At 42.8% G+C, this 16113-nt stretch overlaps 1 protein-coding gene across 3 annotated transcripts in view; it reads left to right on the top strand.

Moving 5' to 3' along the window:
• The window catches only part of ZCCHC7 (zinc finger CCHC-type containing 7), an 87257-nt gene that overhangs the window by 52230 nt on the left and 18914 nt on the right, over positions 1-16113 (top strand). For all 3 annotated transcript variants that reach the window (XM_032676398.1, XM_032676399.1, XM_032676400.1), the window contains exons 5-8: positions 3854-3897; positions 5079-5204; positions 6568-6738; positions 14647-14682. In XM_032676398.1, coding sequence (XP_032532289.1) covers positions 3854-3897; positions 5079-5204; positions 6568-6738; positions 14647-14682 — 377 coding nt within the window. The remainder of the gene's footprint in view (positions 1-3853; positions 3898-5078; positions 5205-6567; positions 6739-14646; positions 14683-16113) is intronic.

Raw genomic sequence — 16113 nt, 5'->3', positions numbered from 1 at the left:
GTGTGATTTTGAGGGGGTCACAGCCTGTGCCCAGAGATGCCCTGCCTGGCAAGGGCAGCCTGCTTGGCCACCAGAGTCCCTGGTGGAACTGCACAGCAGATTTAACAGTTTACTGTTTATTTTGAGTCAGTGTTTTGTTCCTGTGGAAGCAGATTGTTCCTCCAGGCAATTTCAGGTTTTGACTGCTGGTCCTCCTTCTCCCTCCTCCCCTCCTCTCCCTGTCTGGGATGAAAGAAGGGAGGTTTGAATGCACATTGAACAGTGGTCCTAAATCTGGCTTCACCCTGCGCGCTGCTCAGAAATTTACATTTTCATGCTGGTGGAGGGATACATGTGAATCTCAATGATCTTTCAAAATTTTTCTTTAAATAAAAGCAAAGCTGTTGCTCACCATTCATCCCATTGTATAGGGGCACAGGACAGCCAAAGTGTGATACTTGATAAAGGGAAAACCTTGTGCAGGGCTTCCATTTTCATATAAATGGTATATATTTTGCATCCTCTTCTTTTCTTCCCTGATCTGCAGTTTGATAAAACCATTTTTTAAAGTATAAATAGAAGAAGTTTATATGTTGTATTTTTTAAGTATACAAATTAAGAAAATCTTAGTATAGGAATTATTCAGTATTAAACTTAGCATAGAAATAATATAATTTTAAAAAGGAGATAATCTTAAATATAATATAATCTTAAAAAGGAGATAGCTTTTAAAAAAGGAAGATAAGGAAGATTAAAAGCACAGATCTCTCAAAGATGTTCTTGGTTTTATTTAATTCACAGGACCTTTCAAGTAAGTTTTGTATGTGCAACTTTTCCACAGAAAAAGGAGAAAGTCTTGACAGAGATAGTCTAAATAGTTTTTGAGCTGCTTTTTTGTAAAGAGTAAAAGCAAAAGTAAAGTAAAAGTAAAAATAAAACACTTAGAGCCATTCCTTCTGGCAGATATCTACCCTCTGTGCTCATGTCCACCTTAAAAAAAAGGGTGAAATGCTGTAACATGGTACTGGCATGGCCTAGGAGGACATGAGGTGACAGGAGCCATCATGCCAGGCTCTGTGAGGACAGAGCCCTCAGCAGCTGGTGCCATTGTTTGGTGACTGTGCTCTGGCCAAAACTGCCCTCTCTGCCCCAGACTGGGGACTGTGGGGTGGGAGAGCATCATCCTCAGGCACATCTGGGGGCTAGTGACCCTTCCCATGGTCCCTGCCACCCTTACCCATCCTGTGGTAATTCTGGGTGCAGTCCCAGGGCCAAGCCACCGCTGCATCCTTGGGAAGAGCTTCTCCACTCCCACAATCTCAGACGCAGACCAGATGAGGCTGAGAGTGGAGGAATAAAACAAAGATGATAGGTGCTACAGGCCAAAGGGAGTGTGGCACAAGGTGGTCCCCAACACACCAGGGGTACTGGTGCTGGTGGTTGAGCCAAGGGAACAGCAGGGCCAGTGGAGGTGGAGTGGCCAAGAGCCAGCCCAGGGGCACTGGGAGTGCCTATTGGACACATTAGTTCATCCAAACAATAAAACTAAATCAGAGGAAGAGGAGGTATCTGTCAACTTGAGTAGAGTTTTGTGATTTATTTCATGATCTGGTGCCAGACAAAATACTGTGGTCAGCAAGAAGTATCATTGAAGGTTTTTTATGTGTCTACAGCAAGATTTCATTGCAGAAGCAGAATTCTCCCTACACGTTTCGATCTCAAGAATTTATTATGGATGAAAACAAGGCTTATGCAACCTGTTGTGAGTTAGAATTAACTTTTAGATCACCAAACAGATTTAGTAAAGGAAGATTTTGATATTACATATTTTGATATGTAATATTTCATTCAGCTTTAAAGCTTTTGTATGTATTTTCTGAGTTGAGCACTTTTAGTTTCTAGCGTCAGGAGCATTTGAATCATGGTATTGCGGTTTTCCCCTGAGAAGCAGGGGATTTTGACAGTGAAGAAGAGAAACTTGGTTGGTTTGACCTCAGGAAGGACATGCCTAGTGATTAACAGGAGTTAATTTGCTGGTAATTTTGATCTGTGAACTGTCAGCCATTCTGCATGTGTGTTTCTGTGCAACACGGTACTCACGGTGCTGATTGCCAGGGCAGAGCTTTGAATTAGAAATACCTTTTTCTTTATGAACAAATTTCCTTAACAGGCTTCTGAGCAATAAATAATGCACTCAAATATGTCAGTGTTTTTATGACTCAAATATGTCCATTCTTCACTTTTCATGATCAGGCCCCAAAGGGCTTGATTTCCCCTCAGGTATATCCATGACTTACTCCTGCCAAAGGGCACAAACGCAAACCTGTCCCATCTGTCCTCCCTGTGGGGACGAAGGCAGCATTCCCCAGGGCCCTGGAGGGTTCCACCTCCCACTCTGAGGATGATTCCTCATCCCAAATGATGTTGGGGTGACAAATCTGGTCATGGGGTGCTGGAGTCTGGCAGTGGCAGTCACTTTGTGTACCACAACTCAGGTTCACACATTGTTCAAATCACTTTTTGAACAGGCCAGTTAATGTGTTCTCAATGCCTCGGAGCTGGGCGTTGGCATTAGCGAGTGTTAGAAATAAAAATACTTTAGGGTTTTATTCAGGTGAGAGCAGGTGGTGTGAGCCCTGATTGTTAGATGAAGAGCAGCAGTAAGCAGATGTTGTGCTCTAAAGGACCTGAGTGACATATCTGGTATCCAGATACTGTGTCACAAGCTTCAGCCAAAATTACTGACTTTTTCAGTAAATGGTTAGACATGACATTATAGATTATATAAATTTAATTCATGGTCATCCACATTCTAATGGAAATGAATAGTGCAAACAAAATTTGATAATTTTTTGCTGTTTGTAGCTCACGATGCTATTGTGATTTGTGTTAGTAACACGTGAATGCCTCAGATTCGGACTGTGGGATCAGGATGGGACAGTTTGCATTAAAAAGTCCGCAAACACGCAGGATTAATTTGCACGTGGGTTGTAATGTTTGCTGTAAAAGTATAGGTAAGGTGAGGACCTTCACTGGCACAAATCCGCCGTTATTCCAGCACAAGAGGTGGAAGCTGCTGTGGCAGCACAGCTGTGTGTGCGCAGCCAGAGCCATCAGCGGTGTCGACATGCAGAATTTTTCAACAGCTGTAGCTGCATTCCTATTCCTTTAGCTTATTGCCCTTTCATTTCCTTCTTGGTTTGTTTCTTTTCACTCCTGCCAGCCCAAAGACTGCATGTGAGAAGGTTATGGTGTGACAGTCGATAATTCGGTGTGTCCTCCTGATTTATTGCACATTACTGAACCCCGTTTGGAAATAGAGTTGCTCAGCTTACAATCTGGGTGGCTGAGGTTATGCTCAGTTTTGTTGGCATGCAGCAGTCAGGATGCAGGCCTGGAGACACAGACTTGGAGAATTTGCAAGGAGGAAAAGTGTATTCTGTGCATTAACTTGCTGTTCCATGTGCTCCCCCCCATTGCAACCTCTGGACTTGAGCCAGGCATTCCCGCAAGCACAGGCAGGGGTAACTCCAACGGCTGGAATCAGAACCTTTGGAAACCCTGCCTCTGGAGGAGTTAAATCCCCACCTGAATTTATACCCCAGGGGATAGGACAACAGGGTGGTGTCAGATAAAGTCCTCTCAGTAGCTAGGCATGTGCTGATTTTCAGGTGAAGCAGATTTAGTGACCAGTGGGTTGATAGCTTTCCTTTACCAAAGACGGAAATAGTTTCTCCTCTTTAGGACGTCAAAATCTGTTTGCAATTTCAGTAAGTACAATAATCATAATTTTGAATATATTGAATATATTTTGAATATATTATAGAAAAATAGTCATGTAAATTAAATAATTAATTTTATTTCTGTTTTTCAGGAGAAGTTGATGTGGACTGGTCCGTCTCTGATAAAGACTTAGAGGTAACACAGACAATCAAATTCTTCTGTAATTCTTTATATTGATGCTCATTAACAAACAAAGCAAGATAAATGAGATTGAAAAACCCTTCTGTGGTGTTTGTGTGAGACTATAAGCAGTGTCCTCCCGTGGGAGGAAGGAGTGCTCAAGTTGCAGCCAGGACAGAGGCAGGAAGGGACAGGGATGCCGGGAGCTGGAATGCCTCCGTGGATTCTGCAAGGAGGACATAATCTCTTCCTTTCTGGTCTCTTCAGAGGCCCAGAGATGTTTCGTGGCAGCCTGGTCCCATTGTCAGGGGGCACTGGGAGCCAGTGGTGTGCGGTGCTTTCCCAGGGTCGGGCTCAGTGCAGGGGTGGGTGTGGGGAGGCTGCAGCCTGGAGTTCCCATGCGAGGTGCTGGAGCATCCAGGAGGAGTGAGCTTCAGCTGCCAGGTCCAACTCCTTCCCTTTTTCTTTCCAAGGTCCAGTAAAGCTGATGCAATCAAGTAACATTAACAAAGTCTTTCCCTGAAGAGAAATGGTATTTTTATAACCTTCCCCATTCACTCATCCAAAATTTCATTTATTTTTTTAAAACTTGTGATGTTTACTAGGCAATGAAGGTTGTTGATAGGATTTTCAATTCTGTCTGTCTGCACAGAAAATATGTGTGAGGTCACTGAGAGAAAGACAGTTGTTTCCAGCTTCTTTTTTTTTTCCTCCTTTTTTTCCTTTATAAATCTTTCTTTACAATTGCAAATTACAGATTTGGTCCAGACTTGTTTAGCATTGTATTTTGTCCAAGTAGTTTTCTTTAATGTGTGCAAGGGAACGTGTAACTTGCATTTGCAATTAATGTTAGTTATATTCTTATTCTGGGGAAAATTCCAGTTTGTCATGACATAGCACAGTGAGTAAAAGTGTCTTGCCTAACTGAGGGAAAGCAAAACTTCATAACTGCAGTTTTAAAAAGCAAAAAAGAATGTCCTGAAGTAGGAGTTTGAACAAGAGCTTCTTCCAGACAATGCAGATTTCTCTGTAGTGGAATTACCCATTCCAGACCTGTATGTGTAAACTGTACTTGTGAAATATTAGATATCTGACTGATCACTGCCAGCAGTGACCTTTACAATTCCCAGTTCTAACAAACATCAAAGCACAAAATCTCAGGTGGTAAATGCGTTTCTCTCCCCATTTCTTACCAGGCCCAGATCTCCAACTACGCCAGGGTGAGGCACAGCAGCACAAGGTACTACACAGCTGACAAAAACATCACCAACAGGAACTGCAACAGACCAGGACATTTGTCCAAGAACTGTCCCACTCCAAAGGTAAGTGAAACACTTAAATCACTCATAGATGCAGCTGGTTTTCCTAATACTCCCTTGCACTTGCCATTAGAAGCTTTTCTTCAGTGGTTTATCCTTTCTTTGAAGGGTTGCTCTCAGTTGCAGAATACCTTGCACAAGGTCAATTTACTGTATAGAATTATCCGTCTGTTTGGGGAGGTCATTGATTTTATTGTTTTTATAAAAGAAAAATATACAGAATCATATCAGAGAGAAACATAGGGAAAGGTTTGGGCTGGAAGAGACCTTAAAACTTGTCTCATTCCACCCCCCTGCCATGGGCAGGGACACCTTCCACTAGACCTTGCTGCTATAGACTGAGCAAAAAAGGAGTGAAGTGCAATACAGAAACATCTTATTTTCATATTGTAAAAACAGTTTGAAGATGTAAAATATTTTTCAATTGTATTTTCAACAAGGAGAACCTAAGGAATCCAAAAAACAGCCTTAGTAAATAAATGGAGGCAGATATCTGTATAATGATCTATGATATGAATAATATTAAAAATTGTAGACGAGACGAAACTGGAGCTAACTTTAAGCAGCTCAAATAGATGCCTAATATTGAGAAGGTTTGTCCCAGGGTTAGCAGTTTAAAAGTCAGTCTCTGCACCGTGAAGAAGTGGGGGCACTCATGCGAGAGCCTGAATTTACCAGCCCCCACAACGGAATCTGTAGGACCCTCAGTCCCCCGGGCTGTCATCCATGAGGGGACACGGAGTGACTGCATCCCATCCACCCTTGGTGGGAAATACACTTACTCACTGGGAGAACTGGATTTACAGAGATACAGACTTGGCCTCAGAATACTTTTCTGCACATTGTACTTGCTGAATTGTGTAAGTCACGAGGCTGGGCTGGGCTGAGCCCAGGTGGCCTCAGGCACCTACCCAGCCACTCAACCACAGAAAGAAAATCTCATGGATTGAGGTAAAGACAATGTAGTAAGTGAAGAAAAAACCCTGTGATGCAAAACCCTCTAAGATCATGGAGTTCCAGTATTCCCCCAGCACTGCCAAGCCCACCACTAACCCATGTCCCCAGATACCACAATCATTGTCACTGTGTTCACTGAGCACAGACCACTGGCACTGGTCATTCAACAAGTGCTGCAGAGACAAGGTCCAAATCAAGAAGGTCCAGGGAGTCTGTGGAATCACAGCTTTGAATTTTACTCTATGCATGTTCTTGCTCCGCTTGGATTCCTTGACGAAACACAACATCAAGTCCTAGGAAACCGTACGCACTTACTTGAGGTGGTTTCTCCTTAATTTCCTCTTTTGATTCTTTTTTTCTTCTATCTTTTCAAACGTTGTCACATGATTCTTTTTTTGTTTCTCCATAGAAAGTTCCCCCTTGTTGCCTGTGTGCAGGAAAAGACCATCTGCAGCATAGCTGCCCAGCACGTTTCTGTCTGAACTGCTGTTTGCCCGGGCACTATTTCAGGGAATGCCTGGAGAGAGCCTATTGGAACAAACACTGCAACCGTTGTGACATGAAGGGCCACTATGCTGATGTGAGTATGGCCCATGGCAGAGCTCAGTCATCACTGGCTCTGTGTTTGTCAAACACTGAATTGACAGTCTCTTTGTGTTTCTTTCATTTTACATACTGTGTGTTTATGTAAGTGTATGAAAATGTTGTGGTTAGTCTTTACCTAACACTATCCCAGTTTTTGTGGAGAATGGTTGAAAAAAACCAAACCAAAGTGGTGTAAACACTCGGTCTTTAGTTCAGTTTAGTTGGGGTGGAGAAAAACGTCCTTGTTTCTGTGGAGTGGAAGATCTAGGGAGGTTGAAATCAGGAGACGCAGCATGCTGCAAGCATGCCAGCAAGAGGTAAAGAGTAACTCTGTTTCTCCAAGAGCTCCAGATACGTTTTTTCCCTATGATCAGTTATTAATCAATTATAATAATATTAGAGAGGAGCAGTTTGAAGGCTTTGGTTTTTATATGATCTACTTAAGTAATTCACAGGGAGATGAAACGTATTTTTCTCTTTCTTTCACTCTTTCTCTTATATGATATTATTATGGTTTTATATGTCACAAAAATTCAGTCCTATATGTAGCAATCAACGTTTTATGCTATTTTTTTTCCTCAAATTAAACACAAAAGGTGAGGATAAAAGGCAAACTGTGATAACATCAGCATACATTTACACTTCATTGAGTATCAAAAGATAATGGCCTATATGTTTGTCTTTCAAATACACCTGTGTGGTGCTAGTTTTTTTGAAATTCAGAAGTACTTAAATCTCCTTCTAAATGTGTCCTCCCTGCCTTTATTTCTTCTATTTGGTCAAAGAGTGTGTTACAGTCTCAGCACAGACAGTGGTAGTACGTGGGATGTGTGGCGGACGCTCTGCACATTTGGAGGTTTTTCTTATGATATTTGAATGTTTGAATAATATTGGAAATTTAAATTCGATCTTTCTCTTCTAGCTGTACTTTTACTTATAGCTAATGTGCACACAATACCTTTAAAGAATGTGAATGGCACATTTCTGCACCCCTGGTCTGGTAGACAGAGAGACAAAACTGTAATCTGAAGCATCTTTTGCCACCTTTTCTCTTTTATACTTTTTATGACGTGAGATCTCATGAACTGATGTTCTTTTCTGTAAGGAACTACAAGTCCTTTATCATCCAAAATTTTAAATCCCACCTGAGTTGTGCTAGTTATCAGGCACATCACAGCATGTATTTTTTCTGCTCATTAGGTCCACCTTAAATCAGAAAGATTTGTCTTTGAAACTTTGGGCAGTTCTCTTGCGCTCCTGCGTGAGGCCGCCTAGGCCGTGCACACTGGGGTGTCAGAGCAATATCTCTCCTGCCCTGTCCTCAAAGAGAAAGACAGCATGACAGAACAAAGGCAAAGCAATCAAAACCAACAGTAAATCTTTCCTGTGAGGCCAAAAGGTGACCGAGACACAGAAGGAATGCTTGGACAGGACAAGGCTGCTGCTGTTGGCTTAAAGGTTGGGTTTTTTTGCATCTGAGATGTTCATAGTGGAAGAAACTGCTTTCCCAAACTAAAACCTTTCTTGGTGGAGAGGATCACCAGGGAAGCTGTCAGGAATTGAAGAGAAAGTGAGGATTACCATGAACCTGTGAGTGCAAGCCTGTTACCAAAACAGGGTAATTGCACAAAAGCTGCGGAGGAATGTGAAGGTGAAAGGACCCAGTTGGTGATGGCAGTGAGACACCTCGTGCTTGGTGCCTGAGTGGTAACTGAGTGGCAAATACAAGGACAGTTTGTAGCTGGGGTCCCAGAGAGAGCTGCAGGTCCAGGCCCACCAGCCACAGGCACTGAGCCAGTGGGCAGGAGCCACAGCGGCAGCACGTTGCAATGGGTGTGTAAATATGATATACATGGGGGGATTCCAGGCTGCTTTTGTGAAGGAAATCCCACTTCTTGGGGATCTCTGAAGTTCTTCAAAGGAGCAGGTTGACAAGCATGTGTGTCAACATGATCCAGTTGACATAGTCTACAAATTCCAAAAGATGTTTGACAAAGTTCCTGACCAAAAGCTTTTAAGGAAAGTAAACAGGCATGGAGTAAGAGGATAAAGGTGGGATATGCTACTGTGACATGGGAAAGGGTGAACAATGGGTGACAAGATTTGCTGAGAAGACTGAATTACTTAGAGAGTCATTGCTGTGAGCCAGCTGTGAAGAACTGCCCAAGGACTATAAGAATTGGAGAGAGAACACAGTAAGATGGCAGATGAACTTGAGCGGCAGTAAATGTAAAGTAAAATACCAGGGAAAATAATCACATCTTGCCATATGAAAAGGTAGGTTCTGAGCATTACTATTCAGGATTCAGATTATAGTTGTGAGATATGATCCCACAAAAAATCAGGTTAGCCTTCACAAGCTGTAATAAAAAAGAGCTAGTGGAATGTTAGGAATCATCAGAAAAGCAAGGGACACCTCGGCACAACTTTGGTCCCTCTCTTCTGCATCCCTCAGCACAGCCACAACTCCTCAGCCTGGAACGGAGGTTACAAAGGGAAGGGTATTTGAAGAGCTTCAGAATCATCTGTGATGGGAGACAGTGGTCCAGAATCAGTTGTTTATTGTTTCTTCCAGCACACCTGACACTAGGAACCAGGTTGGGAAAAGACAGGAGGAGATGACTCTCTGTGCAGTTGTTACTAGACATGTGAGCCTCCTTAGTGAGGGATGCAGATCTGCTCTGCCTCCAGAGGAAATGGGAGCAGTTCATGGAAGAGAAATCACAGAATCCTGCAACACCAGGTTGGAAGGGACCAAGACAGCCCAGAATGCTCTCTGGGCAAATCCTATGAGTGTCCAATGCTGGGGAATCCACCTCTTCCCTAGGGAGATGAATGTTCTCGTTGTGAAAAGTCTTTTCCTGTGTCCAACTGGAATCTCCCCAGGAGTAACTTGTAGCCATCACCCTTGTCTTTCCCATATGACTTCTTGTAAAATGGGAATTCTCATCTACTTGTTATTGAACATATGTTGTCAAATGCTTTGGATGCTCAAAGGAAGTTGTAATTTGTCTTTCCCAGCAAGTTCACTCCCTTTTACTGTGACACAGAGGATGCAGGAAAGGCTCCTGTACACAGTCTGTCTGTCAGAGTGACTCTCTGCAGCCTCATTTTTATCCGGAAGTGAACATGATGCAGCTCATGGTGCTTCACCTGGTTTGGTTAGAAAACATTGAGTTATTTAAAACATTTACAGGGTCATACATTTATGAGCTGTTAGGCTGGTCTCTTTCCCTGAGAGAGCACTGAGAATGGATGGAGTCCTCTTAGCTGGAGCTGTGTTGGAAGAAGCCTGGCCTTGTGTGGTTTCCTTGGGAGGGTCATGGGAGGAGCTATTTGGGCAGGTTTGGTGGCAGTTCAGTGGATGTCATGATCCTCCTGGTCAGTGAACCTCATCTGCCAGCAGCAGGGCTGGGAGAAGGACTCTGTGAACAGGATGATGTTGCAGGGAGCAGACAGACAGGGCAGTGTCTCCATATGTACCTGGGAAAAAACAGCATGTGGGTGCTCAGTGAGCCAGCTTGGTTCAACCAGGAGCTGGCAGCCAGCAGTGCCCGGTGCCCTGTAGCCACACTGTGCCTGATGGTCTGGGGGCCTCATTTCCAGTGTCCTAAACACCCTGTCAGCAGCACTCCTTCCAGGTAACCAGACAGATATATCAGTTGGCATCTTCTCCATGTTTCCTGACACTTTCTCTGGCTGTGCAAGCCACCATTGGCCTCTTCTTTCCCGGGAAATTATGCCTCTGTTGTTTCTGGAATCTGTGCCACTGCTCACCATGGGGACGTGGCCACTGCTGCAGGCTGGGATGGGGCTGGAGGTGCAGGGGTGGATCCACAGGTGTGGCTGGTGTCCCTGTGGCCAAGTGTCCTATTCCCACTGACGGCACCACAGGCCCCCAGCCCTCCCCTGGGCAGAGAGCCCAGGTTTGCCCTTTCTCCTTCGTTCCCCAGCACCATTCCCCATCCTTCACACCTCTGGCATGTCCATGTCCACCCAAGGGTGAGTGTAAGTCCACGTTACCAACAGCAGGGATGGTGCCAGCAGCTAGTCAGCTCTGCCTGCCTGGCACTGGCACCGGCGGCCGTCTGTGCCAGCAGCGTGGGGAGAGGTCTCGACATCTGCTCATGCAGAGTGGTTTTGAAGGGAAGCATTGTGTGTTTTCGTGGCAGTTCCCATGTGGAGGTGATGAAAAGTGTGTGTTTTGGCAAATCTTTTGTTTTATTGTGGTGGCTTGCGGCGGGGCAGCTCCAAGCAGCCGCTGCTGCTTTGACAAAGCACCAGAGGATTCTGTTAAAAAGTTGTGTTTAGTAATTGTAGTCGTCGTGTCAGACCATAACTGACTCGGAGCTGAAGGATTTTTGCGAGATGAGTAGCTGTGCCAGCAGGGACCCAAGTCTCCTGGGCCAGCCGCGCTCTCATTAAGATTTGCCGCTAGCCGTGGCGGTGTTCGGCAAGTATGTGACGTGCATGCTGTTATTGTATGCTTGGCTTGTCAGCCTGCAGCTTTCTGACACTCACTTATGTCACTCTTTATTCAGAGACGAAGAAGCTTTTGATAATTTGACAAGACAAGCTCTTAAACGATCTAGGTCATGGCCTTCACTGTCTGTGATTGTGAACATATTTCCTGAAAGCCCTGTCACTCATCACAGCTACATTTTCTCCCGGGGAGCCGCGGGCCCGTCCCGGTCTCCTGTCAGCGCGTGCATTTTGGTTATTCATACGCCAAATACAGTAGTGGGGTTTTTCCTTCCCTTTTGCCGGTGCTCGCATGTTAGCGGGGCTAATCCACTCCCCCGCGCCCGCGCCCCGCAGGGCCAACTTCGAGGGCCCTCTCGGCAGACGACCGGCCGAGGGGAGCGGAAAGGAGGAAAGGCCGCTTAGTGCCGGTTTTGTGTTTGTTCATTGTTGTGGAAATATGAGAACTGGTGGCAAGGGCTTCGTCTATTGAGCACTCAAGTCCCGGTCTGCTGTCAGGGGCTGTTTGAGATTGAGTGTTTTATTTTCTTTGATGTTCACATTGGAGAATAGGGAAGTGGGAATTAAACAACAGATGCATTAAGCTGTTGTTCTGGTAAAACAATAATTAGCACCTGATAAAATTCAGTACGGGTCAAAACATGCAGCACCCAGCCCCGATTCACCGGTGTGGCACCCAGCGCTGGGTCAGCCACCCATCCACGCTGACTGGACGTGGTCCGAGGCAACAGTGGCATGGATTTGTGGAAATAATGGCCCAGTGCTCGCGTGGCCAAAGGTGTGGCCAGGTGGGGGGACGTGCCCCTTGCCTGTGCACGCAGCAGCTGCGCAGTGGCACTGGCACTGCCTTCAGGAGTAGGCACTTTTTGTGCTGGTACATCTACGTACAAGTAGGGTCAGACCACTGGGGCAGGAAATAAATACAATTTTATTTTAATGTACTTCATCACACTGCCAATAGTAGCTGTGTAGTGCAAGGGCTTCTCTTTAAATAAGGGCTGTTCATGGCTAAGTTCTTCTAAATAAATAAGGAAGATCACAGGTTTGGCAGCAGTTTTGTTTGGCTATGGTCTCTTCCATAGCAAACCCTCTCGCTTCATTTGAGGAGCCAGTATTTGGTAGTAGTTGTTAATTATACTTTTTGTCATAGAAGATGTAGACAATAACCGTGAGCTGATGGATGGTAGCAGGTTAAAAGCATCACCTCTAAAAAGCCATTGTTTAATAGTCGCCCCTCCTCAGCTCTTGTACCCAGCTTCTTAATGGTGAGCAGTATTACCCCAAGTCACCATCTGAATGAAGGAATACACTTAGACAATCTTCCCTCATCACTATCTTCTTCCTTGACTCTCTTTTGTTTTCCCACCCCCTTAAATCATCCTTAAGGATAAACCCCACCACTGGACAGCACCACAGATGCACCAGGACTGCACCTCTCCCAGAGTTTTAGCAAGAGCTCTGCCAACTGTGGTTCCCACTCTGAGTTACACATTTTCACTCAAAGTGATGTCATTGTGTCCAGACTGAAAAAAATAGCCAACCAAATGATTATTCAAAAACAAAGTAATTTTTATTATTATGAGGATTATTAAATAGCTGTCATGTGAGTAAAGGTCATACCACGGAGTGGCATTTTGCCAGTATAGGACAACTCGTTGATTGCGATTTTTCAACCATATTAGCCTGGGCACACTGTGGTAATCAAAAACTATCCAGAACTAATGTATAAATAAATGCCTGCTACCCCTGAGCCAGACCAGCACAGCTCTCCGGCACAGCTTAAGCCTCTTCCGGTCTGAGGGAGATGCTGAGGTGTCTGGTACAGTATTTTACAGGTTAGAGGGTGTTTATGTGTCGCACCTCTGAACCCTGTGTAAGTTAGGGAAGGAGGACAATCCTTTTGTTTGCACTCAAAAACAGCTCGAGTATGTTCAAACCATCAGATCCTCAGTGAGGAATGTGATGTCCTTCACACATTTCCTTTATAGAAACATTAATATAAAATTCAAATATTTACACGCTTTATTTGAGTAAGAGGAAAAATGTCGAATCATTACACAGAACAGATTGTAGATTTTTCTGCAGAAAATTGTGTTACTGGTGGAATGAATAATAAATAATATCATTTCCATCACATGCGGGAAAAACATGCAGTATGTGCCATAGGGGGACTGGTGAAAACTTGGATTTTGTTTTGAGAGATACTGGTTAAAGTGTGGGGTCTTTTTAATTAATGCGCTCCATCAGAATAAAAGAAGGCAGGAATTTAGGCGTGAGCAAAAAATTTATTTGAAATGTAAAGAAATGTTAATAGTACTCCTTTGTGAGTAGTCGTGAGGCTTCAAACGTTTGAAATTGCAACTGCAGCATGTTATGGAGAAGCTATGGAATAACTCATATTTCTTCTTAAAATACTGAAACTGGAGCTTGGCAAACCAAATTGCTAATTGTTTAAATCACTAAGGTGCAGTTCTAATAAGAGAGTAAATGTTCTAAACAGAAGTGAAAACCCTCCACTGCAGTAACTGTATGCCGAAATGACAAAAAGTGGCACAATTTCCATGTCTGTCTGTGGCTCAGGGGCCATCAGAAATTTCGTACATTTTGTAAAAGCATTAAGAACCCCTGGGAGAGTGACCTCAGCCTCAGTGACCAGCAACACATTCTGATTTTGTTTAAAGATCCACATTTCCCTTTTTCCTGTCTCTCATGTGTCCCTCAGATCTATTGTGTCACTGCTATGACTGAAAAACCTGCTCTGAAAATTTTTTTTTACAAAAGGATTTAATGTGTGATTTTTTTTTTTTTATTTTGGATTTGATGTCAGAGTCTGGCAATTTAAAAAAAAAAAAATTAAAAAAAAAGGCAAGTAAGCCATTGTAAAAATAGAAACATTAAAGCAATCTGTTATGGTTCTTGTTTACAACTCATCTGACACGAGGTTGCTGAGGATTATTACGTGTAACAATTACATTTTGATTAGGAAAGAGATATGTACAAAAAAGATAAAATATTTCTGTTCCTACATGAAAGGAAGGCACCTTGTGATTTAATTTCCAGAGCATTATGTAAATTTAAAATGTCAGAAATGTAGAATTTAAATCTACCCCTGTTTGTTTTGCAGCATTAATGCACCCTACAGTCACAGACACACTGCTCTCACAAACTTCTGCCCCTCGGAGAAGAAGGGCAGAGAGAAAACTGTTACTGGCTTTCTGACAATGGCAGGGAGTGTGTTAAACCAGTGTAAAATTCAATTAAACTGTCTAGCCAGGTTTTTGAAGCTGAAATGCAGACCCTTTCAGTTAAGCTTCTTATTTTCCTGTGACCGACACCAGTGGATACTGTGTTATGCCAAAACCAACAGGCTGTAAAGCACCTTGTTTCATGCTCCTAGATGATCAATATTTTTATTTTCCAGGCTTGCCCAGAAATATGGAGGCAGTATCACCTAACAGTAAGTAGAAACACCTTTTTTATTTTCTTCTACACCCAACCTATTTACTCCTCTGTGAACTGCTGACCATAAAATATAGACAAGCATCTTCTGTGAGAAGATAATAAACATCTGAAGAGTTTTTGAACTGAAGAAGGCAATGAAACACTGTCACTATTTTTTAAACATCTCTAGAATTCTGATTTTTTTTAATACTGTAATAATCAAATGAGTGCCTTGCTTTTCTCCTCTCAGTGACCACATTTACACATAGAAAGAGGGTTACATTTTAAGTTGGGATGCATAGCAGGAGCAATAATCCCATCTCAGATATCCCAGATGCTGGTAATTAAGCACTCTGTGTGACAAAACTTTCTTCTTAAACTAGTAAATAAATCTCAGTTAGAGTGGAGATGGCAATTTGAGCAAATAAACTCAAACTTTTGCAGATAATTTATAATGGGTCAGAATATAGCTATGACTGCTTCTTTGACCTGCATTAGTTGATGTTAAATCTCTGAAACAAGAAAATACAACTTTGTGAACTGTACCAGTGTATTACTTAGGGTTTTTCCTCCTATGTAAAATAGAGATAAAAATAAAACAAATGCATACAAATTTGGCTAATATTGAAACCTGTTACGATATTTACCCAGTTAAGAAAATATTCCATGGATTGGTGTCAGGGGTCTTGAATATATTATTTTCTAAAACTGTCATACATAAAATCCCCTTTAAAGATCAGGGGTTTGTTGTCCCTCTGAAGGTTTTCTGTCGTCGCTCCCCAGATCGGCCTCGCACGTATTTCGCTGTTACAGATAATTAAGCCCCACTCTCTGTTCAAAACAAACTAGAAAAGTTTCTCCATTACTTTTCTTTCGGGTCTTTCGCTTTTTCTCTGGAGCAGTAGATGGGATGTGCTTTATAATTTGTTCCTCCACCTCTTCGTGGCAGTGGAATGCTCTTTTTTCTGCTTTTTTTGCTTCTAAATTCAATGAATAGGAGAAATCTGCACTTAAAACCTCACACTTGTGTTTTGTGCATAAAGACTTTAACACAAAGATCTGCTCTGGAAATCGTGCACCCTTCCTGAGAATTTACTTTTAAACAGAATTGGTAAAGACTTTTTGTTGGTTTTTTTTAAAAAAAAAAACCATTATGAGCAAAAGGTACATTCACTGAATATTTTTGTTTGCTTTTTTAAAACTGGATGAAGGAAAAAGGTAAATGCTATCTTTCATTATAATCCCTGAGGGTGCATGTAAGAACAGTTTCTGAAATGTTTATGATACTTGGAACTTAATAATCTTATAGGTATGTTTGGTGCAGTAATATCTTATGTTTTGGTTTTTACTGAGATAGAAGATTTGATTTAATTTAATTTTAGTCTTACCTGCCATTGAAAATTCCTCAAAAAGTGAGTTGCCATCAACACTCAGAAAATATTTATTT

This window comes from Chiroxiphia lanceolata, chromosome Z, assembly GCF_009829145.1.
Source record: "Chiroxiphia lanceolata isolate bChiLan1 chromosome Z, bChiLan1.pri, whole genome shotgun sequence".
Classification (NCBI taxonomy): Eukaryota; Metazoa; Chordata; class Aves; order Passeriformes; family Pipridae; genus Chiroxiphia; species Chiroxiphia lanceolata.
This window is presented reverse-complemented; position numbering and strand designations above follow the sequence as displayed.